The sequence below is a fragment of the Peromyscus leucopus genome, chromosome 5, assembly GCF_004664715.2.
Source record: "Peromyscus leucopus breed LL Stock chromosome 5, UCI_PerLeu_2.1, whole genome shotgun sequence".
NCBI lineage: Eukaryota > Metazoa > Chordata > Mammalia > Rodentia > Cricetidae > Peromyscus > Peromyscus leucopus.
The window spans coordinates 39,210,778-39,236,229 of record NC_051067.1 but is presented as its reverse complement, the minus strand read 5'-3'; the positions used below and the strand labels follow the sequence as shown (position 1 = coordinate 39,236,229).

Below are 25,452 nucleotides of genomic sequence, written 5' to 3'. Positions count from 1 at the left end.
CATACATTTCAAATGCCGGTCTGTTACCTCAGTTGAGCACTGTTTTTTAGATCTAAAAAGATAGTTGTAAGAATATCTTTTAAAAGCCAGATACAGCCGGGCAGTGGTGGTTAATCCCAGCACTTGGGAGGCACAGGTAGGTGGTTCTATGTGAGTTCGAGGCCAGCCTGGTCTACAGAGTGAGTTCCAGGAGAGGCCTCAAAGCTACACAGAGAAACCCTGTCTCAAAAAATCCAAAATAAAAATAAAGTCAGATACAGTGGTGCACGTTTTTAATCCCAGCATTCTGGAGACAGAGGCAGGCAGATCTCTGGGAGTTTGAGGCCAGCTTGGTCTATGTCAGGGCTACTTAGAAAGATGCTGTCTCAAAACAAACACACAAATGAATATCTTTTTATCCTTGCTAAACTGGTGTATACCTATTATCTTAGTACTGGGAAGGGTGAGGCGGGAGGATTGCTTTGAGTTTGAGGCCAGCCTGGGCTACACAGAAAGTATTAGGCCAGCCAAGGCTACAAAACAAAACACCTCTCTAAGTCATCCAGGCATCAAAAGGCCCTCGATGGCAGAGTGGTTTTTACTTCCCATGCTCATTAAGGCTGGCTGGCCGGGCCCATTAATTTGCACTGTCCTATAAGACAGAGATGAAGTTGATGAATGTAGTTTTGCTTTCCATTCTGAATTAACATGAAAGACAAAAACTTTCTCATTGTGACTACAAGATAGATAGAGAAAAAGTCTAGGAAGAAAGTCTAGTCTCAAATGGTTTCATTGTATCATCTATCTACTGATCTGATGGTACCTGGCAATCACATGTGACAGCCAGACTAAAATGAGTACAAGAAGGAAACACCAAAACAAACAAGATGCCAATCCATTAGCATCCACAAAACATTCTGCTCTATTCTGGCGTTCTTTGAATAAATACATCCATAACAGGTGGCCATCTCTAGAAGGAGCCTGGAGGAAAAGGGTGGCCTGCCTGGGTAGGCACCCTGATCCCTGTGGGCCACTATACAGCTTGCCTAATACATCAGCCAGAGCCCATCGGGTAAAGGAACCAACTGTGGGGTACTGTGCCCATGCTACGTCATTGCTACTGGCAGGCTGATCAGACTCAAGAGGGCAGGGGACAGCCACCTGAGGTGAAAAACAGCCAGTCCGAGTCTGGCCCACCTCAGAGCCTGCCCTGCTTCCTGTTGCTGTGTACCCAGACAAGCACTCCCACTTGCTCTGAAACACACCCCAACACAACAGATGCTTGCTCACCCCCACCCACAAGGTGACTGTCCACTTCTACAGATGCTGTTCAGAAAAAAGAAAAACAAAAAAACAAACAAACAAAAACTGTTGGGCCATTTGGTGGTGACCTGGGCATTCTTCACATACAATGGAGTAAGGCCAGGGTCATGCTTTAGATCTCCAAACGGTGAGGAGCTGTCATCTCATGGACATTTAGGTGGCTATCACTGGATTAGTGACTTAGCAACTACACCCCCCCCCAATAAGGCACTAGTAATGAAAACATAATCAAGAAAAAAAATCATTTTATTAGCAGCAACAATTTAGATAGCTGTTTCCCCCTAGAGATAGAGTACTTCACTATAGGACTGAACCAAGGAAGGCTGCCATCCCTACACGTGTAATTTCTACCTTTGTTTACTTTGTTTTACACAGTTGTTTGTTTATGAAAAGAACCAGCCAAACGGAATTAAAAGACTATACATCTTTTTATTATCTTTCCTGCATCCAATCTGTAGTCCATTGCAGACCAGCATGGCTTATTTAAACAACAGTAGAAGAGCCGGCATCTCGGAGAACAGCATATATAACTGACTGATCCTGAGACACCACTAGCCACCTGGAAATGGTGAGTGCTGACAGGGTGTGTTCCTGGCTTCTCCTAATTGCCAGCCTGGGCTGGCAGTGTTCCATACGACTGGGGATGGCTGCTGGGATGTGAACACGGTGAAGATCACCGTGCCTACTCTGGGAACAGAGTCGCTGTAGAACAGCTGGTTCTGTGGTCACAGACAGTTCTTGGAGGAGGTGGTGTACTGGGATGTGGTCAGCTGCCTCACCCACCCCCTGCAATGGCCTGGTGTTACTATAAACAAGGGAGCCAGGCATGGTGCTTTCCCTGTAACCCCAGGACTCTAAGGCAGAGAGAGGCAAGAGGACTCTTGCAAGCATCTGTGATCCCAGTACGTAGGAGGCAGAGACAAGTGGATCTCTGTGAATTTAAGGCCAGCCAGGAATACATGGTGAAAACCTGTCTCAAAATAAAATAAAAAGTGCTCGAAGACCATTAACTCTGATCCTCTCCCTTAGGGGAAAAAAAAAAAGAATAAATGAAGAAGTGAGATACGCCATAGGAAACTGGGTGTGGGCAGAGATCCAGGACAGTGAGAACTTCCTCCCTTTCCTGGGGAAAAGGTTTCTCTGTGGCAGCCCCCCTCTCCCCTTGTGTTTTAGAACATCTCCTTTCCAAGGCTCAGAATCTGCTTAGAGCGTTCTAGAGTCTGATGGTAGCCAGGCCCCACTCAGGTCACATCAGTCCACACTAGACCTAGGGATTAATGAGGGCAGGTTCCTGCCTGCAAGTCTCAGATAAATAGTGACACAATCCTTCCAATTCCGGAAGGTCCATGTGTACAAGTTCCAGTAAGAAAATGTCATCTTTAACATTTTTTTAAGGCTGTAGCAATTAAGACAAGATGCTCTGGAAGTCTTGTCTGGCAACAGCACCTCCATCATGAGCTGACGTCAGGTTCTGCCTCAGGTCCAGTAAGCTCAGTGAGGTGGCCCTGTTTGCCTTGCCTCAACCTCTGTGAATGTGCCCAAGGACTACAGAGGCACACAGGTTCTCCATGTGATGGATGTTTTGCTCTTCTGGTGAGTACCGTAAATACCTCTCTGCTTTGGAGACACTCGAGTGATTTCTTAGATTGACATTGGCCAAAAAGAGATTCTAGTATTATTTTCATTCGTGTCTAGTATTGTTACTTTTTCATTTCGTTGATCAGAAAAGTACCTTTGACAGCAAATAACAAATGTTGCTATCAATTACAATAAAAAAATTTCCTATCAATAAAATAATAAGACTCACTACTAATTAATTTCACTTTTATTTTCTGGACTATAGACACACACACACACACACACACACACACACACACACACACACACACACCCGCCCATGCTGTCCAGATAAACAGAAAAGTAAACCCAGAGAGTCTGTGGACCGCAAACTCAGGAGGAACAGTGATGCTGATGACCATCTGCCTTGGCAGATCAGCACCTCCACCCTTGTACACATGAGAAAACTCAGTCAGGACAGAGCCGCTGTCCTCCCGACCCCCGGGGCTGGTTTGCAGAGAGCTGACATCTACCTGTGGTTTCTTCTCCCACCCCGCCGGTGGCACTAATACCATTGGTTCTTCAGTGCTGTCTCAGAGAATATCCTAATTAAAACTTACTTTTCCATGGCAACTGCTATATCTTGAAAGCCTTGGGCGGTGATGTTGTTTTTGTCCCAGATGACTGTCCTGTTTGGAAATGAAACCATATCAATGATCAGACACCGAGGTGTGGCGGAGATGATCGTCCCACTGGAGATAAATGGCTTCGAATCAACACTGTACAGGCACATCCAACCTTTTGACGTCCTGACACAACACTCATGACCAAAAGCCATGCAGTGCAGTTACTTAATTTTTTAAAAACATCATAATGTTTTAAGTAAATTCAAGAGTGTATATTAGAGTGAATTCATAGCTATCTTTGGTTGCATGCAACGGCATGCCATCCACAAGACAAAGGTTGGACAGGCCTGTAAGCATTTTAACAGCATTATGTAAATGAGGAATAACTTTCATTTGTTTCATCAAAACAAAAATGGTCATCCCACCTAATACTCTATCATCTATCAGTCTAGCTTTCTTTCTTTCTGTCTATCAATCGATCGATGCTGGGGTTGACCTAGAATGTCATGCATGCTAAGCACACACTATATCACTGAACTATACTACCAGCCCCTACATTATAGCTTAACACAGCTATCACACAAGTATTTTTGAAAATCAACACCTAAAAGTGCAAGAAATAGGTTGACTTATTGCAATTCTCAAGACTGTACCAGCCAGAAAGCTAGAGGACCTGGCCCCTCTGTTCTCCAGACGGCATCCTCAGATTCACATAGAAACTGAAGCTCCAACCAAAGATGCTGCCCAGCCCTGTGCCCAACATAAACATCTTCAAGTACAGGACCTTCTCTAGCCTCAAAACCTAGAAGGAACTTTGCTCTCTCTCCTGTTTTCTCATGTCCCTGTCCTGGTGTGATCATGAGAATTTCACTCACTCTGTTGGCAAAGACTATAAAACAGGAGGCTGTTTACTTACTGGTGTAGGAAAAATAGAACATGTACACTTCCAAGGTGTTTTAGGAATGCTCCAGGACACAAAAACTACCCTTCATTTGCCTGGAGGACCCCAGCCTGACAGCTGTTACTGATTTACCATGCCAAGCCAAGGACCTCCTTTATTCACACTGACTTTCAAAGACCCTGCCCCTGTTCTTGCCTTGTGGCTTCAGTTTCAACAGAAGGTTCCAATTCTGTCTCATGCGAGAGAAAGAGAAGCATCCCAAAAGGGCCCTGGAAGAGCAACAGGCATTTGCTCTTCGTTCACCAGACTGACAGACCAGCCACAAACCCAATCTCACTCTGCGTATCAGGACAATAATGGGGTGAAGTGTAGCTGGTCCTGAAGAAGAGTTGTGTGTACAAGAACTCTGGGGCAAGGCTGGGAAACAGAGAAATAGTTCACCTGGGGACCAGTCCTTGAGCAGCACACTTCCAGTGCCCTTGTGTTTCAAGTCTTTATACAGAGGTGGGAAGCAGAGGAAAGGCCTCGATCCACAACCACACATGGTCAGTGATGGACCACTAACTACTGCCCAGGGATCTCATGGTCGGCTTCTTTTGTGCAAGCAGGTTCTGAGATGCTTGCTGAGTTGTATCACCTGAGGACACATCTCTTAAGACATGGCCTGTCACTAAAAGACACAGACCTCCTGGGTCCGCTCCTCAGGGTGACCTACAAAGGTTTCCCTGTTTCTCACTGCCATTATTATCTCCCCGGTTAGCTTTCAAGACTCCAGTGAAAAAGGAACCACAGCACTCTGTCAGGGTTTTACATCACAGAGGACTTGTGAAGACAAACATCTGAGGAAATACTATGCATGCATTCAAGAGTGTCCCAACCAAGTACTCTGATGAAAGTTATGAAATTGCTTTCTTCCCAGTGAGGATCCTGGGAGGCCCAGACTCCTGAGAAGGAGCACCCGCCCCTCAGGGCCAGGACAGCCCTGCCTACCTGAGCTTGGTGTTGATCTGCAGAGCCTTGGCGAGCATCTTTGCTCCCATATCACCCATGCCATTTCCACTGATGTCCACTTTGGTCAGGGAGGTGTTGCTGCCCAGGGCATTGATGATGATGGTGACCTCAGCCTTGAGTTTTGAGTCAGCCAGGGACAAGGACTGCAGAGGCTGCGGGGCAGAGAGCACACAGCACTGAATGGCCTCATCAAAGTCATGACCACTGTCCAGCTCTCCACGGAGAACCAGGGGCTGCACCCACTGAACTGTCTGCTTTGGAACTGCTGTCTAAAGCCATGGGCGGGGATGAGGCTGGAAGCTGAAGGTTCCAGCATCAAACAGACCTCCTGGGTGAAACCTGGAGAACAGGTGCTTTGTTGCTGAATATCTGGGGCTTCTATGCCCAGCCATGGATCACCAAAGTGTCCCAAATGAGGTATTATTCTTTTCTACCCATTTTATTTTCTATAAGTAAAATAATAACCCCAAAACACAGAGGCCAAGAGCAAAATAAAAACCACCCAAGATGAATAATGTTTGGCCAATGAATATTTATTAATCATTTATTATATCTAACCACCACGTACGTACTCTTTTCATGTGTTTGTTGATCACATATTTTTGTGAGCCCAGCCTTTAACAGCTGAGCCATCTCTCTAGACCAATTAACCCTCTTAGCCATCCATTACATGGACACGATTCCCATCATCATTTACCAAACAGGAAACAGAAGGGTTAAGCAACTCAACCAAAGTCACACAGCTAAACGGCATGGAGGGGTGGGGAGTACAAGTGTGTAATCCCAGCACTTTGGGAGTGGAAGCAGAAGTTCAAAACCAGCACAGGGTGCATGGTGTTCCATCTTACCAAAAACAAAACAGCCAAACAGAACCAAAGTCCCAGAGTTAGAAAGGAGCTGAATCGGGATCGGCTTGGACGAGCTGGTTTCAGACTGTGTGCTCTCAACAACTCCGCCACTCTACCCCCAGGAGCTGATTTTAGAACAGTTTTGGTCATCATCATCTAACTCTCTTAAGTTTCCATAAGAAGCTATGTCTGCAGTTCAGAAACAAAAAGTCCTATCTGTACGACCTGTTCAGCTGACCACACACTGCATGTGACTGCACACTAGCACCTTCTCTGTTCCCTTAAACTAGAGACTGAAAGCTACACAGGCTGGACACAGGCTTGGTTTGGCCAACAGAGTACCTGACCAAACTTTTAACAGGGCTTCTTCCTTGTGCCCAGATGACTCAACCTGCTCTACTGTCTCCCTAATCCTGTGGGCATCTGCGTTTGTTGGGCTTGGTGCAAGGCATAGCTTAATGAAATGGGATGAATTCCAAAGCACAAACCACAAAGGCACTAAAAGTCCCACTTTAGACCTGTGGAATGCAGACATCTTCTGGGAGATGTGGAGTGGTCTACTCTAGCCTCATTCCCTGCAGCAGCTCTGACATCCCAAGCAGGTGAGTGGCTAGAAGATTCTAAGGTGTCTCTTTGTGGCCTATGAAATTAGGGCACAGTATGAACCTAAGTGATCTCCATGACAACAAGCAAACACAACATAGGATCTACCTTGCACTGATCACGCACCAATGTATATAAAAGAAAGAGGTCTCTCTCAATGAAGTAAAAGGGACAGGATGGGGGGGGGCGGAGTTAAAATTTAGACATAAGTTGGGCATGGTGGCTCACACCTGTGATCTCAGCACCTGAGAGAGACAGGCCGAGGAGAAATTGAGGCCAGACTGCACTATATGAGACCCTGTTTCAAAGGAGGAGGAGGACAAAAAATGAAATACTCAAATATCTACACAGCACTATCATGTGACTCGGTTAGACTGAGTGACCACATCATCATCCTTGACATCCAAATGAAATGCTGCTGCTCAGACTCAACCCAGGACAAATCAGAAGGCACTGGTACCTCAATCAGAATCAAACCTATACAAGCGAAAGGGACAATGACATCTCAGCCAAAAAGCTAAGTGGCTACAGTGTTCTTAATATCTTACATTCAGATGAATGAAAACTGCTCGGACTCAGGCAACCTGACACCGTAAGCAAAAACACACACAACACTGCCTATGGAAAGCTGCAGCCAGCTCCTCATTTCTGAGCGCTATTCCACCACGGCAGAAATGATCTGTCATGGCTTCTTTCTGATATTAGGAAACAGAAGCTACCAAACTACTATTCTATCACGACATTCAAATTCCAACACACCCCAATTAACACTGAAGAATAATGGGTGGAGCCGTCACGGGAACAGGAGGGTCTGAACCACATACATATTTATAAGGTCAGTTCTACCGATTTATCGCCCTTCTATACAGCCATACTACCTGAATGCTTAATGCTTAATCTAGACTCGGTCTCCAGGTTGCAGGCCCTCCTGGGGGGAACTCATCCTATTCTGTGGATCACATGGGTTTTTATGCAGTTCTTTAGAAAAGATTCTCTGCCTTGTTGACCACTCACTGTCACCATCTCATGAATCTGGAGGCGGTCACCTTCGTCTACAGTGGAAGATGACACTGGGACTCTCAGGAATCTGGGTTTTCCCACCAAGTGTCAGGTGCAGTTCTGGGTGACTAAGATACCCCATGGGCTGCCAAGGGACATGTTCCACCAAAGTGTCAAAGGAGGAGATTACTTCTGAATGTCCAACTTAACCTAAACCAAAAACAGGCCCAAAGGAATCAGTTTTCTGTGGAATTTTTGAGTGCATGAGGCTCAACTCCTAATCACTTTAAATCGGTTTGCATATTACAGATTCATAAGTTAAAAAAAGGGGGTGGTGATTGCCTTTTGAAAAACTCACACCATTTTCAGTGACACAAAAATAAAAAAGCTGTTCATCGTGGAGTTATTATCAACATTCGAATCAGACCTGCGACTTGGCAGAATTCACATTCACATAGCAAATGTGTCATCTCCAAATGTGTTTTCAGGTGCGTTTTTAAATATGATTTTGTAATATTAAGTTCTCAAACCTTTTAAAATTGGGCAAATCTCAGGAAATCTGAAATGTTAGTAAAGCAGAGTGGAACAAAGTCAAAATAAATGTATAAAATTAGAATTACACTCCAATTTTACCCTTGACTTTAATAATCTAATAGAAGGGGAGCAGAATACCGAGGTTCTTAGCAGATGAGGTCACAGTAAAGCAGCAGAATCCATTCAATAATTAATCGAATTGTTTAGCACAGGTTAGAAATTATAGCTACATGTGAGAATATCAAGAAAACAGAATTTGCACATCTTAGTAGAGGGGACTATCAAGGCAGAGGTACCTGAACCCCAAAACCCCATAGCTGCCTTAGGGAAGTCAGCTTACAGAGGTCATAGAATTTCCTAACATTTCCTGGTTTCAGTTCAAAAGCAGAAATGATATTTTCAGAATGTGACATGCCTCACCTGTTTAAAAAAAATTAGCTTACAACCCACAGTATGGCTCTTCAAAATGGCAACAAGAGTTTGAATTTTAGAAACTGTTTCATGTCTAAATATGACTTTGAGAGGGACAAAATCTTAAGGAGCATCAATAAAATGTAATGCAAGGCACAGCACTCTCAACCGAATGAATTCGTGACAGTTCTACTTTCGGTTAAATAGCTTCCTTCTCACGCACAATAGAATTCTATCTGAAACTCAGCACCTTCACTCTGATCTAAGTCTTGCTCAGAAGCAACTAAAAAGGCAGTAAAAACATAAGGAAGAGGACCAGAGGCCAAGCAGCCCTGAAAATGAGAGCAAACTTCCTTAGTACCTGAAATTCGGTATAATTACTAGGTGAAGTCCAAATTGAGAAGATGATGTTTCTTGGCATAATACATGGTAAAAAAAAAAAAAAACTAGCCAGGTAATCTGCAGATTGATGGATTAGCTGGTTAGGCTGCAGACAGGCTGAAGGGTTACTTTACACCTTTGACAATCTCTTAGTTTGGACCAGTGAGATGACCCAGTGGATAACAACAGTCCTGCCACCAAGCCTCACAACCTAACATCCCCAAGACCCACACAGTGGAAGAGGAGAACTGAGTCCTGTGAGGCACCCTCTGACCTCGGGACACGCACCGTGGTACTTCCGATTGAGTGCACACGCACAAATTAATAATAATTATTATCAATGTTTGCAAAAGTTCTTGGTTTTAATCTTCCTGATGAATAGGAGAATAGAATTTTAAATATATTCAAAACTCTACTAAGGCATAGTCTATTTTTAAAACACTGATAAAATGTAAAACATGTAAATTATCTGAAAGCCCATCCGCATCAACCCGATAGAAACAACCACAAAGAGGAAACAAGCAGAGTGGGTCACGTGGTACTCACAGAGTCTTCATCTTGGATCATCTGCACTAAGTTGTCCAACACGGGCGTCAGATTTCTAAAGAGATTTTAAAGACGTGGACAGTGGAATCAAATCAAAAGTTGCCAGGAGGCTGGTTATTTTCATCATTGTCATATAGAAAATTCAAAACTCTTACTTGGATTTCATATTATTAAAATTTTTGCCTAACGCCAGGTGCTGTATGGATCTGTTTTTACTGAGCCACACTATTAGGGTAGACAGGTCGGATTCTAAGCCTGGAAAGGAAAGGAAAGACCGCATTAAAACACAAGTGGAGAAGTGAATTGCTGCTGTGCTGAGCTCAGTGCCCCTCGACCCTCAGCCTTTCTTCTCAGAGGAGCTCTCTGCCCTCTTTTCAGGGCCTATTGGTTCACAGGGGTGAACTCGGTCTCTTCAAGGCCTTACCTAAGCCTCCTCTACAGTCAGAGTCCGTGCAAAGTCAGCGGGACCCAGAAATCATATGGGCGGACAGTTTCCCCTCTCCACCACTGCTCACTGCTTGCTAGGTAACTTGTTATACAAGTTTTCTATACAAATTTAACAGGATCAGAACAGTCACTAAAGCAGCAGAAATGAAGCTAATTATGTAAAAATTTGGAAACAGTTTTATACTACCAAGAAGCTAAAACAGCTGGATTCAGATCTTCACTACAGAATAGAAGATATGTTATGATTTGTTTTAGAGTTTGCACATCGGGCTGTGGCTAGTGGGCCATTTTCCTGTTCCTTGCTTGTTTCCGGTAGTGTTTTAGTTTCTTTCATGTCTTACCGTTGTCGGAGATATCCAGGCTGACGATGTTGTGGATTTCGGCGATGCAGCCTTCTAGCACTTGAGCTCCTCCTGACCTCAGCTAGAGAAACAGAGCAAACACAAGGTGAGGTCCTCTTCCTGCTGCAGGAGAGACTGAAAAATCACTAACAGAACGCTTAAAATAAACCATCGAGAAGCAAAGGTTTATCAGCTCCAAATAGAGGGAGGATGCTGCTATCGGTGGTAAAGGAATGATACTGTTTGCTACACCACACGATCCAAGCTTAAATCCTAAAGTTCTCAGAAAGAGAAGAGGGGGAAGTGGGGACAGGCAGGTCAACCTGACTCAGTGGAGGGCTGGGGGATGCAGCTCAGTGGTAGGGAGCTTATCTCACATGCTCAAGGCTCTGGGCTCGACCTCCAGCACCCAACACCAAACCAAACCGAACAATAAAAAGACAATGTACGTCAGTACACAAGAACTTTTGTTCAAATTCTGGAAACCAAGCGAATCCCTTCAGACACTAGAACACTAGCATTTCAAGCCATTGCTTCTGCTTCCAAGGTTTGACGTTAATTCACCTCCACATTACTTCCAACACTCAACCCTGAACAACGGCATGTGAAGAGTTTCTGTGAGGTACTGTTTAAGGACTGGTGATGAGTAGACACCATTTCCCCCAAATATTCTGGACCCACAGTTGATGATCTCTCAGATACAGATTCCAAAGCTGCCGAGGAGCTGCTGCACTTTGCTAGTTATTGTCTGGTACTCTTCAGCTTTGCCCCAAGGCCTGGCAAGCCTGCCTCACCACAGTAACTCCATACAAACCTTGTTTGTTTGTTTGTTTGTTTGTTTGTTTCCCAGCAAAAGGTTTTAAGGATTTGTAGTTTTTATTTTAGTTTTTTAAGAGTGTGTGTGTGTGTGTGTGTGTGTGTGTGTGTGTACGAGCACACAAGCGCACACTTGGTTACTCTCAGAGACCAGCAGAGGGCCTCCAATCCCCAAGGGCTACGGGGTTTCTTAACTGCTGAGCCATCTCTTCATTCCTCATTGGCAGCTCTAAAGGTTCCCAGAACTACACTATTCTAAGAGCCACGGGCAAGCTCATACTCATCTATAAACAGTGGGTATCTGGTCTAGGATAAGGTTGAAATTTGTTGGGAGGCTTTGCTGGTTAGTCAGAGGCTGCGGTCTATCATGGCCTGGCAGCTCTTCCCAAAGCTCGGTGACATGGGGACTTCCTCCCCCACAGTGGCATTTCCTGCTCTCTACCTGCCCTTATCTGGAGAATGTCCCTGGGCCTGGAGGACTGACCTTATCTGAAATCTGTCTCTAAACATGGATGCCTGGTTTCTCTCTAGGGTGACTTTTGACACACTTGCCTGCTACAAGGCTCCTCTGCTGCACATGTGGTAACTAAGACTTGTGCTAGGAGCTTTGGATAGGACCCTGCTGCCACACAGGAAGCCTTACGATAGGACTGTGCCACTTAATGCAAATTAGGGTTTGTCTCCAGGCTCTCCAATCCTATAGGTTCCTTTTACCCCAGAATAAAGTTGAGCTGATTCATTGAAGTCCTCTCCCAGAGGGCTGTCTCCATTGTACCCTAAGCCGTCTGAACCCTGTTCCCTCTCCTCCTCCCTCCACCCTCATGGACCAGTCCACCAATGGTCCCAAGGAAGAAGCAGAACCACAGAAATGAAATATAAACTCCTCAGAGCCCTTAGTAGCAATTGGAGGCCTATTGTACATAATAACAAAAATGGAGGACTAGTATATTTTGTCTTTGTAGGTATTTCTAGGAACTAATTCTAAATATATTTTATGAAAGTGTCACTTTGGGACTGCCAACTTTAAAAGTAAACAGAAAAAGAAGAAAAGGCAGATTCTTCACTATCCATAGCTCTTGAGATGCATTGCTCTAACCACAGCTTTGTTAACCCTTGAAGCGGACCTGCCTGACACACGCCAAAGCTAAAGTAGAAGCCATCAGGAAACACAGCATGATATTCAGAGCATGAAAAGGGTACAAATTTAAGAAGATAAGCCCTAGTTCTTCGGCCTTTCTGACATGCTATGTGCTGACAATAACTCGTATAGAAATAAAATTATACAAGAAAATCTATCACTATAGGCTCAGTAAAAGAAATATTCCATTCACAGAAACAGAAAATGCAAATGACATGTAGTGATCGATTCTGTTCATCTTGGAACTATTTTTAGTGATGTACTTGTAGAATAGACACATTAGTATGTTTTTCCGATGCTTAAGAGCAGTGAACTAGTTGTACACATCCTAAGTTATTGAGGCGTGAAGGTACTTACACAGTGGCCAAGCTACGGGAAGCCCAGGGAGGAAAAAGACAAAAAGCGTTATCAGCAGCAGGCAGAACAAGAATAAAGGCAAAGCTCTCAACACCCTGCCTAACCAGTCAAGTCCAAAGACACTTCCAACACAATTCAAAAATTAAAATACTCATCTTCGGTTACCAAGAGTATTCAATTACATTTATAAGTTATTAGGTGCCCCAAATTCCCTTAAAGCTAAAGCTTTCCCAAAACAGTAAAAGCTTTTCCATTACTGTAAATGAAAATCCTTTTAAATAAATTTGCATAATTAGAGCCACGTGTGCATATGTGAATATAAAACTGGTTTTTAAATCATGCTCGTTTGCATCCCCCCCACTAGCATTATTTAAAAGAAAGCAAGATGGCGCTGGGGATGGGAGTGGCAGGTAGTCCATTTATCATCCCACACTCAGGAACTTACTGCAGGAAGATGGCCAGTTTGAAGCCAGATTGTGCTACATGGTGGGTTCTAGTTAGAGATCAAGACTTTGACTCAAACAATAACCAACAGATAAGGAAAAATAGCAAAATGGAGCCAGTGTGGTGGTACACACTCACATTTCCAACATTGGGGGACAGGGATTGCTACAAACTTGAGGCCAGACTACCTGATCTACATAGAGTCCTAGCCATCTAGAGATATATAAGATCCTGTCTAAATAAATAAATAAATAAATAAATAAATAAATAAATAACAAAGAAAACCAGAGAGCAATTTAGTGTTACTACATCACTGAACAATTTAACTGCATTGCTTTCCTGAGTGTCCTTATGGTGCACTGTAGACAGTACAGTTCTAAGTGAAAAGTCAAATCTAACATTCAAGCATGTATGGAATAGGGATGTGGGTGTGATAACACATGCCTGCAGTCCCAATCCTTGGGATTAACAGTTCAAGGTCATCCTTGGCTATAAAGCAAATTTTTGGACTGGCTAGTCTGCAAGAGACCCTGTCTCTCAAAAATTTAACATATCTCTCAAAACTGTTTTAAAAATTGTATTTATCTGATCATGAGGAGAAAGTTAAGAGTGGAATTCTTCCATGATTTTGACTAGCATACTAAGATTGAGGGAAGCTGCATCCAAGGTGGAGAAAGAGAGAATTGGTAGTAAAATAATATTTCTATGTTAAGGAGAATTCCCTTCTGAGAGCAATGCATAAAGTCTTAGTACCCCAAACTGGGGAGTGATGGTCAAACCCAAGAAACAGCAAGTGTCTCAATTATCTTGTAACTCCAAGACTGTGACTGTGTCATGAAGAAATCCAGCTATATTTGGACATCTAGCTCTAAGAAGCAAGTATGGAACAAAATACTGTAATGGCTTAGAAAAGTAATTTTGTGCTGCACCAAGTTTAATGAGCAGCAATGTAACACATAACCAGGAAGCATGGTCACTGGTCCTGGAACTTCAGCTATGAAACTGGATAAACACAGGACTATGATACCTCTAAGGCTTGCTTTCTTAGCACTGTAAATTTTCCTATAACCCATAAATGAAAGACCGAAATTAAGATAAAATTATCATAACAATAATGGTCAATCCCACTGTCAAAAGGAATTATTTGATCAGGATTCCTATTGTCATAAAAAGAAAACTACAAGCACAAAGGCCTATCAGTAGTTAGGTTGACTTTTATAAAAATGGTCGTAGAAACTGTGTAATGCCCCTGCCCTCAAATGTATCCTCCACTCTCCTAATGCTTGGATTTCAGGAGTGCACCACCATGCCTGGTCTGTCTGGCATTTTTAACCTATCAAAATATTTTATATGGGTCATCTAATATAACCTTCAAAAGATTTTCAAGAAACAAGAAGAGATTTAAGAACAAGTTTTAAACCAGGTCCACCTGGTAGTCTTTGAGCAAAGTCCTGTCTCAAATTGCTAAGAACATATCTGATCATATTTAATGTTCTAGTGATTGCCAATGTTGGCATTAACACAGTACCAGCAGAGAGCTGGACTGCTTCAAATACGTTAGACTTGACCATTTCCTCATCTGTACGTGAGACCAACAGATCACTCACGCCTGTCACAGCTTGATCCTGGGGACAGACTGTCTCGTATCAGGCTGAAAAACCCCCAGCTGAGTCACAGCTAATATAGCTTGGCCAGTGTTTGGTTATAGTACTCTCACCAACTTCCTGTTCCTGAGAGAATGACCCCTAGCAGATCCCGACAGCCTATTCCCATGATAAATGATTTTTATTACTGGCACATCCTTAGCAAAATGTTAATAAGCAAAACGTTCATATTGCTGGAGTTGCTTTCTACTTCATGTCTGTCTTTATAAAGAGAGGGCCAATGATTGGATTTACATTTCCATACTCAAAATTAATATTCTAGAGTGTTTTTCTTTGGTTTTTTTACTTTTGTGGAGCTTTGCTTTTCCAAAGCAATAAGGTTAATAGGTCACAAAAGTGACCTTCACACTAAAATTAAAGAAAAATGTAATACTGATAATTCATATGAACAATATCAGTCTTGTCAACTTCTAGACTCTTCATATATGGATGTAAATCTTATTCAGTATCTAGTGTTGGTTTGGTGCCTGGCATTTTGTGAATCAGTAAGGAAGACCATGTCAGAATGACACAAACATTACCCTTCAGAAGAAAGCCACAACCCGGCTAGGAGAGCAAACACAATTTTATAATTGTGTGTGAGTGCGGCACATCAACAAAGGAATGATAGGCAGTGAGTTAGACGGGAACACAGCCAGAGAGGACGACTCGGGGTACTTTTCCAAACAAGCTCCTTCAGATCTCGTGACATCTTCCTAGGAGAACACTAATACTTCTATCTCGCACAAACCCAGAGGTTCAGTGACGTCATAGGTGATAGTTCATCTACACTATCAACCCAGACTGGATCTGGAACCACCTAGGAGGCACAGTTCTGGGCGTGCCTATGGGGGCATTCCCAGAAAGAAGTCCCACATGATGTAGACAGAACCAGCCCATGAACTGGAGGTCCTACATTTAATTAAAAAAAAATAAAATAAAAAATAAAACAACCAGCACCAGCATCCATTGCTGTCTGCTTTTTGGCTATGGCAACAGGGTCACAGCTGCTTGGTTCTCCACACCTTGCCTTCCTGAGATGATGGACTGCAGCCTTGAAGAGTGAGCCAAAAAAAATCAACCTGTCTTCCTCAGTTCCCTTTGTCAGATATTTGCCACAGGAACGAGCCAAATACTACTACGTCAGCCAGTCCACCTAGGATGACATAGTCTGATGGACTTATAAGGAAAACTGGCTTCGACTTAGGTCCTCAAAGAGGGTAGCCTTGAGGAGGGCTGAGGTGGGGGGACGGGACCTTGGCACAGTAAACCTAAAGGCACAAACAGGACCACAGACAGCCAGGAAGAAGAGATGGGGAGGACACACTGGGCAAAGCCAGACTCAGAACAGTGTCTGCACCTGGGATTGTCTTACTAATCTCCACATGAGCTGACGGTTTCCAGACAAGGAAAGTCTAAGTGTCCTCTAACACACACAAGCCTTTAGCCTCAGCTCTTCTCTGAGGGCTCTTCCATTGGAAGTGTTCAGAGCTGCTGTATAATTTCAAGAGGTGTTTTAATGCTCCTGCCTTAAACTAAGATATTAAAAAGAGTTAATAAGAAGATAGCCATTCTGTTTTACATCCTACAAATCCAAATTCAGCTCTACATATTTGTCTCCTGAAAGCAATGTGGTACACTGTATTTCGTGACGGTGAAGCTACTTTATGGTTTTATATCGTGGGGATTCATCATAAAACACTCAGGCAACAGGCGCTAAGAAGGAGGGGAAAGTCATTAAAAGCATCCTCGAAAGTAATTGGAAAGGTGTGCTGTGGTGACTTGTAGATAAAATTGCAAAACACAGAACATGTGACACTTGTATAATGTGCTTTTCCACTTCATTTTTCTCTATGGAATCACAGTATCACACTTTCCCAGGGAGAATGCAAAAACAATTTTGAGGCTGTTATCTATTCCAGTGTGCTGTCGGGGTGGTCTTACCTCACAGTTGCTGAGGTCCAGAGAAACCCCCTTCAGGCTATGATTGCAGGCCAGGCCCAAGAGCAGTGCCCTGGAGAAAGGAAACACACATATTAAGTATAACTTCACATGAAGAACAGCAAATGCATATCACACACACACACACACACACACACACACACACACCATACAGCAAGCACACTGAGTCAAGTCTGGAAAACAAACACATTTTCTGAAACACGGGTCAGACACCAAGCACCCTCTCACTTTTTGAAAATGCCAACTGCATTCTGTCTTTGACAACGGTGGGCACGTGACACTTGTACATTCTTCTGTCTGACAGGAGGTGACTCCATCAGAAATGCAAGCCTTGAAAACACTGCCATTCCTATGCAAATAAACCCACAGCCCACCTAATTGCATATTGAAATCAAATTTTGTTCATCGCAGATAAAGTCCCACCTGCATCTGCTTGAGAACAGCTTTAATGATCCTTAAAATATTATTAGGTGATTGTTATTAGCATAGCACAGTGAGGCTGGCTTTCCCCAAGGAACAGACAGTGAGGGAGTCTGGCCCCACAGTATTCCAGGGGATGAAATGAGAGCTAGATGACTGTATTAAGTCACCTAGCAGAAGGTGCAGGTAAGGATACAGATACCCTGGAGATAGGGGACGACATGATTATGGCTGTGTCTAGGATCCTGGCAGTCCAGCCAGCTGCAGGACAGGGCAGATGTTATCTCTCATCCACAAATTGAGGGGACTGCATTCACTGCCCAGATAGCAAAACTCAAAAGCAGATTCCATGGCTACGAGTCAGTCCTGTGAAGTCCAACACAGTTGAATGCGCCTGCACAGCAGCTCTGAAATCTACAGAATGGAGGCTCAGTGGGAAAAGGCACCTGCTACGAGGCCTGATGACCCAAGCGAGTTCAACCCCAGTCACACTGATGATAGACAGAAGCAATTCCTGAATGTTGTCCTCTGACCTCTACACACATACCATGGTATACTCAGACACACACATACACACACTAAATAGACAAATGTAAAAACAAGAGAAAAAAAAAACAAAAAATAAATTCCGCAAAATGAATAAAAGTGCTCAATCAGACCTCATGATGAACTCTAACTTGGGCAGCAGGAAGGAAACAACAAACCTGAAACTGACCAGGACTCAAGGCAGACAGTGCACACTAAACATCTCCTACCAGGCATTTATTTCCTACCTGGAGTGACACCTGTTCCCAGTGATCCTAGAGAAAGGACCTCCACCCAGGGAAAGGACCTCTGCCCCAGAGGATGAGAGGGCAAAGGGAATGTGGGACAAAAAGGAACTCACGCCAGGTTCCTGAGGATTTGTCCTTCCAGCAATTCTCGGGCCTTGTGCACACAGTGAGAACTCCACGGTAGTCAATGGACAGCTAGTCTACATGTACAAGGGTCAGCCACACTTAAGGAAGCAAACACTGTGTACACCCAAACCATCGTGAATGTGCCATCTCCTCATCTACTCTATGAGCAAAGACGAGTTCAAAGTAAGTATGAGCTGAGTGAGTATGTCAACAATAGGATTAAACTATAAAAGAATATCTGTAGACTACTAATCCTGGCAGCTGTTTCAACAAGGCACCAGCAACCAATCACAAGGGGTGGTGTGTGTGTGTGTGTGTGTGTGTGTGTGTGTGTGTGTGTGTGTGTAGACACTGTCCAAGTGAAAAAAGAGGTCATAGTCGTCAGTTCTCTTTTTCTATTCACAAACATGTATGCATGTATGAGTGCTGCACATGAATACCACAACACATATGTAGAGGTCAAAGGACAACTTTCGGGAGACAGCTTTCTCCTTCCACCTTTCCATGGGTTTTTGGGGTTGAAGCTCAGGTCGTCAGGATCATGTGGCAAGGGCTTGGTCCTGCTGAGCCACCCCACTAGCCAAACATTGCCTATTCTACACCGTAACTACCTTGCCACAAACTGATGTCCTTGTACAGACGTGATATGTTGTACAAGTGACTGTTAGTAGTTGCAGAAATAGTTAAACATTGGTTAAGACATACACAAAAGAGCATGTCCAAAAAAGGACAGTGGTACCTGGGATACGATCTCAAACTCTCCTCACTTTTGCACATTATCTACACACGAATGGAGTTCACTGTTATTTCTGCACATGCCTGGGATTCAACTTTTTTCTGTGACAGCGTATACAGAAGGCCAAAAGCCACAGAAAGACAGTAACAGGAGATACGGCAACATCCATTGTGCACTATTTACTGTCAACCTGCAAGTCACTCTCCTGCCTCAGAAGGCTTTCTCACGGGCCTGCTCCGCCTTCCTTCCTTCCTTCCTTCCTTCCAGCACATTCATAATCACAAATGTAACTTTAAAAGCTCTAGAGACAGGAGGCCTTACCTTGTCGGAGGAGGGGATGGGGGTAGGTTAGGGGGGGAGGTTGGGGGACGAGAGGAGAGAAGAGAGGGGGATCTGTAGTTGGTATGTAAAATGAAATGTAAAACATTTCTTAAAAAAAAAAAAGCTCTAGAGACGACAAATGAATCACTCACTTCAAGGGCTCGGGAGCCAGTTTCGTGCCTGAAAGATTGATTTGCATCAAAGCCAGAGAACTGCTGAAAAACTGCTTGAAAGACGGGGGGACTTCCTTTCCTTTCCTGAGAAAAAGACAGAAAACAAAACACAAGCGTCAAACGGGTGCTTATATTCTATGCATCCTGCTATTGGGTATGAAGACGTGAGATCCACAGTCAGTCATCTCTCCAGCAGACCTTCAAAGAGGAAACAAGTGTCTAAATGCTAACTCAAGGCCATCCAACCCACGAAACAATGCATTCCTATTTTTGGTATCTGATAAACTCACTGTATTCTAGCCCACTGATCTTCAAGAAACATTCAAATAGGAGGTTAGAATTATGTGTTGCTCATCAAGGTCGGGACCTTTGCCACTGGACGGCAGCTGTGGGGCGCACTGAAGCTGCATTGGGCAGTGTGCCTTAGTGACGGTTCATTTGCTTGTGTGCCTCTTGGCTTTTTACTGTACCAGACACTGAGCCTACGACTCCATGCACGAGAAGTAAGCCCTCTACCACTGAGCCACAGAGCCAGCTCTGTGTTTTGAGACAGTCTCATGAAACCCAGGCTGCTCTTAAATTTACTATAAAGCTAAAGACAACCCCAAACTCCTCAGCTCCTGTCTCCACCTCCCAAATGCTGGGGTGACAGGAATACATCACCACAGCCAGTCTTGTTTTGAAATCATCTTACTATGCACCCAATGCTGGCCAGACAGGGAGATTCCATGAGATGGCGACCTGAGGTGGAACCGAGGAACAGCTCAACTACACGGCATCAAGCCTGGAGGACGAATAGCCCACTTGTCCACTACAGCCACACTGCAAACCTCATCACTTCAGGCCAAACATTAGAATAAAGACAAGTGGAAAATGAAGTGAATGGAGAGTGCTTCCTCTTGCTACATCAGTCAAAATGGATCAAGCCATACTGCTGAGTCAAACCCGTACTATAATGGTTTGCAAAGGAACAAGCCTCAAGCACCCACAGGGAGGGTACAGGCTTAGCTCAGTCCACTCGCTAAGAATTGGGAACGACTCAGCAGCATGAAGCACTTAGCTGAAGCCCATGATGCCACTTAGAGGACTGCAAGTCATACAGAGGGCAGCGGGCACCTCAGGGGTCTAGGTCCACCACATAATATGCAACAGCATTTAGTGTGTGCAGAGAGAGGTCTTTCAAAACCTGTGATACTTGAGAGCTTTAAAAGCAACGTCTTGAAAACGTGACGATCTCCAGCTCTTTGGGAAGGAAAATGTAAGCCATGAAATCTTTACCTGAGAAGAGAAAAGGCCAACTAGGAATAAGCAGGATTCTGGTCAGATATTTCAGAGAGCTGTTTCCAGATGGTAGAGTCTGTCAGCTTGTACAGTTCTGTTTATTTTGCAGTAAGTAAATGTGGTTTACATTGCTGTTTTGAAATCCTTCTATTCCTGTTCCCCTGCTTTGGGGTTGTTTGAACATTCCCTAATATTCACTTCCCTTTATAAGAGACAGTGACCTGTTACCACTGCAGTGACAGGTGGCTTCGCCCTGTGAGCCTCTGCGGCCAGTGGAATGCGAAAGGACCCGATGTGACTCTCAAAAAGCAGCTTTCTGAGCCAGGGCACACACTGACAGGTCCATCCTGTCCTCTGTTACATCTTCCAGATAAAGGATGCTTCCTCCCAGGCTGAAGGTGACAATGGTCGGCCCACATGGGGCACTCAGAACTATGAAATCATTTGTGAACAAAATCTGACAAGCCTGGCTAACAATCTATGCCTCAGTACAAACTCACTAATTTTAACAGATTAACCAAGGGCTTTCTAGGAGTCTATCCAAGGAAGGTGCCGAGTATTAATGGTTTAATCATAATCTTTCATCCGGATGACAAGACAATGTGTTACCACCGTTCTGTTACATGCAAAGAACAGCGCCACTGAGGACCAGTCACAGCAGAATTCACAGCGACTGAATTCAAAAGAGCTGATTATACAAAAACCTTTGTAAGAGGAGCTGTCATCCTGTAATTCAGTTCCTCAGTCAATTACAGGTCTGTCAAAGTGAGGCTTCGTGACCTGCCTCCAAACATATACGACAGGACAGCCCGGGTGAACACTCTCTCACCATGCTGTCTCCCAGACTTTGACATTCTCTAACTACACTCTATTGAGGGATTGGAAGCATAGTTTTGGTATGTAAAGGCTCATGTCTCTCGCTCTCTCTCTCTCTCTCTCTCTCTCTCTCTCTCTCTCTCTCTCTCTCTCTCTGTTTTGTTCTGTTTGCTTGAGACAGGGGCCGTTGTAGTCTTGGCTATTCTCAAACTCACCATGTGACTGAGGATCACCTTGAACTCTCAACTCTCCTGCCTCCACCATCTAGGAATATGAGCATGTGCCACCATATGGAAAATGTCCAAATCACTCTTGAATAACGGACCCAAAGTATTTGGAAATATAGATCGACATGTTTGCAAGGCATGGTATAGAATAAAGCATGCGACCAAGCTGAATTTTCCAAGTAAGTCAAGTTATTCTCTTGAATATATAAAACTTTTAAAAGATTAGCTAGTAAATATGGAGAAAGCACTGCTCTTAGGCGGTTCTGCGGATCATTAAAGAGTATAATGTGTAAAATACAATCGATGCCATGTGTTCATGATCCTGCATGGCGAGGGTTGAACCTGACTAATGCACGGAATGGCCATGGATGCCGCACCTCGGAGGCACAAGCACTTTTCATCACTCACTCCTTGCAAAGTGGCCAATGTTTACGAATCCTTGCTGCTTCTAATGCACTGTGTCAGCAGGCCTAAGTCTGGAACTGAGATTTAAGTAGAACTGAGATGCTATAATCAGCCCTCCCCTCCTGCAAACACAGTCAGGAGCCCCAGAGTGACCTCTCTTCTTGGTTTCCAGAGGTTGTTCATATTTACTTCTAACTTCCTCCCTGAGAAGAAGACGTAGACATTTTTAAAAGGGGTTTTACTATATTAGAGAGTACCTGTCCACATATGTGAATCCATGCACATATATGCAGTTCATATAAGCAGGCTAGTGTTGTAGACAAGGCCCTTAACTTGTGTTTTAATTAAAAGACACAGCAGCAACAACAACAAATAAAATCTTTAACTTTCAAGGCCCAAAACTTACAGCTATGATTTAAGACCATCTTTCATGTACAACATTTAGTTCCCAAGCCAGGTATGATGGTCTACAAGGCTGTAATCCAGGCTCTTGGGAGGCCAAGGCAGGAATATTGGCATGAGTTTGAAGCCAGGCTACAGTGTGAAACTCTGTCTCAAACAACAACAACAAATTCTCTTCCCATCACTCACTCTACATTCACTATCCTCACACCTCTTCCCGGAAGAAGAGACGCCAAGACAGCCACGGCAGCAGGGGGACAGCCGTACCTGTGAGAGAAGACCGATCTGGAGAGATTGAGCACAGCGAGACACTGAAGGCACCCCCGGAGAAGAGCACTGCACACCTGAGGAAGAACCGGAATTATCATTTCCACATAATTCTAGGTCGGTGAGAATATTTCACCAGAGACAGGGTGCGTCAAAGGAGGCATGCTGAAAGCCGGAGGGGCAGACAAAGGCATTACCATGTCCAGAGAACATTCTGTATTAGATAAATCCAGATGAACAATGGTGTTGGGCTGCGCCAGAAAATTGTACATGTGCTGGAAAGAAACAGAAGAATGATGTTAGGCTCTAGAAAGACACCGCCATGCAAGCTGATGCTTCAGTACAGTCAGCCACGTGCCCCTGACCTTCCTGGCTGCTCCTCAGAATGTCTGCAGACTTGTTGTTATCCTAGCTCCTTCCTTAGGAGCGAAAACCCAAAGGGCCCTTAAAGAGAAACTGCACAGGCAAAAAACCATGGCCACGAGGAATCTTATCGCCATACACCCCTCTTTTACATATGGCTGTTTTCTTGATTAGTTCAATCTTTATTGCATAATCTGAGCATGGCTAATTGACTTTAACTCCTTAGTCTGAAAGAGCATCTGGACTGCAGTCACCCTATCAAAATTCGAGTCACTCAAAGGGTTAGAAAAGTGCTGTTTGAATTTGAGCCATGGATGGATGGTCTCAGATTATGTTCTCTTCTCCCCAATATAATGATTTTTTTCCACCTTTAGGGACTTCTAAAACTCTAACACGATTGTTCTGAGGAAACTATTAGGAAAACAAAATCAAAAGAACTCAAAATCCACCGGGCGTTGGTGGCGCATGCCTTTAATCCCAGCACTCGGGAGGCAGAGGCAGGCGGATCTCTGTGAGTTCGAGGCCAGCCTGGGCTACCAAGTGAGCTCCAGGAAAGGCGCAAAGCTACACAGAGAAACCCTGTCTCGAAAAAAAAAAAAAAAAAAAAAGAACTCAAAATCCAAGAACTGCTAAAATTCCTTGTTGGGGGACGCCACAATGCCCAAAATTTCCTTACCTCCCACAACTGTGCATGGGCATGAAAACAATGAAATAAATCCCTTTGATGTCCTTAATTCCCAGTGTAAACAGGACCCCAGGTGACAACCTTGACTTCTCCTCTGCTCCACTGGGTGAGGCTGATGCTACAGATGATCCTTCCTGAGCTAACACTCACTAAATGCTGCAGTGTGACTCTATGGTACTTCAGAAAGTTCCTCTGCAGCCAGGAGTTCAAAAGAACACAGAACAAAGACTGCAGATGTGGGACTAACCAGAGGCCCAGAAAGGATTACATGGTGGCAAGGTCTGCTTCAGCAGAAACGTCTTGCCTTCCTTTACATGAAATCCCCCTGGCTCTGGCTCCAGCTGCCCGACCTTCCTTAAGGCCAGTTTATTTTGGTGTGGTTTTGCTTCCTTCTACCAGGTGGGGGAGCTCTTCCTCCCTGAAGTAGTGATGGGGCCCTTTCCATGTGGCTTTCCCAGAAAGCAGAGAGCCAGGAGTCTTTGCACCTGCTGAGGACTCCAGAACCTTGGTGTGTCCCTGGCTGGGAGCCCAAGTTCACTCAGCCCCTCCACTGCACTCCCCTGTACCCAGAGGCAAACTGGAACAAGCTGTACCCCTGGACCAGGAAACACGGAGCTATTCTGTTGTCTGAGATCTTTATTTATGTTCCTATTATAGATGAGTCTTCTAATTTAACCCCAGCCTCTTCTTCCTGTTTGCCTTTGCTTTTGTTTCAATTATTTTAAAATATTTACTCATTTATTTTATGAGTATGCACATGAGTGTATGTATGTGTGTGTGCACATGAGTGTATGTATGTGTATATGCACACGAGTGTATGCATGTGTACCATATCCATGCACACAGGGATTTTAAGAAGAGGGCATCCGATCCCCTGGAACTAGAGTTACAGGAGGCTGTGAGCTGCCATGTGGGTGCTGAAATCTGAACCCAGGTCCTCTGCAAGAGTAGTGAGCACTCTAACCACTGAGCCATCTCTGCAGCCCCTATTTTATTTTTCGAGACTGGGTTTTACTCTGTAACTTACTTTGTAGCCCAGGCTAACCTCAATCTCATTGCAACCCCCCTGTCTCAGCCTCTTGAGTACTAGGAATGTGCTGCCACACCCAGCGTTCCACCTCGTTTACCCTCCACGGTGGACCATGAAGGCTGTGGTCCTTCCCACGGAGCTCCTTGCTTTATCTTAGGAGGAAGTAGGTTTGAGGATCATTACAGAAGTGGACACCAGAATGACAAAGGGAGGTCAAAAGGCAGGAGGAAACCAGCTCTGTTAAAATGATTTCAAGTGGGAGGGGAACTCAGTTAAATAAACACATCCACACAAAGCTTCCATTTTGCATTCCCCGCCTTCTAGGTAAAGTAAAACAATGGAAATGAGAACAAGTTCCAGTGTTTCTCATCTCTGTGGAGTAGTAGTATACAAATGAAGGCCCTTTCAAACACCCGTGGTCTGCATGCCCTGTTGCCAACAGTAAACTCCAGCATGGTGACCAGAAGGGACCCTTTACCATGTAATGAACTCATAACCAACCCTACACACACCAGGAAGATCTGTCAAACATTTATATTTCTATTCAAGTGCATAAAACA

The 25,452-nt window shown here is 44.2% G+C and overlaps 1 protein-coding gene across 11 annotated transcripts in view; it reads right to left on the bottom strand.

Moving 5' to 3' along the window:
- Positions 1 to 25,452, bottom strand: part of Carmil1 (capping protein regulator and myosin 1 linker 1) — a 299,648-nt gene that overhangs the window by 84,088 nt on the left and 190,108 nt on the right. For 7 of the 11 annotated variants that reach the window (XM_028880526.2, XM_028880554.2, XM_028880547.2 and 4 more), the window contains exons 14-23: positions 23,012 to 23,089; positions 22,815 to 22,891; positions 19,396 to 19,500; positions 16,850 to 16,919; positions 12,819 to 12,830; positions 10,508 to 10,589; positions 9,875 to 9,974; positions 9,720 to 9,774; positions 5,377 to 5,549; positions 3,480 to 3,548 (exon numbers count right to left, since the gene is read on the bottom strand). In XM_028880526.2, coding sequence (XP_028736359.1) covers positions 3,480 to 3,548; positions 5,377 to 5,549; positions 9,720 to 9,774; positions 9,875 to 9,974; positions 10,508 to 10,589; positions 12,819 to 12,830; positions 16,850 to 16,919; positions 19,396 to 19,500; positions 22,815 to 22,891; positions 23,012 to 23,089 — 821 coding nt within the window. The remainder of the gene's footprint in view (positions 1 to 3,479; positions 3,549 to 5,376; positions 5,550 to 9,719; positions 9,775 to 9,874; positions 9,975 to 10,507; positions 10,590 to 12,818; positions 12,831 to 16,849; positions 16,920 to 19,395; positions 19,501 to 22,814; positions 22,892 to 23,011; positions 23,090 to 25,452) is intronic. The other 4 variants (XM_028880533.2, XM_028880573.2, XM_028880578.2 and 1 more) reach the window with 1 other exon arrangement.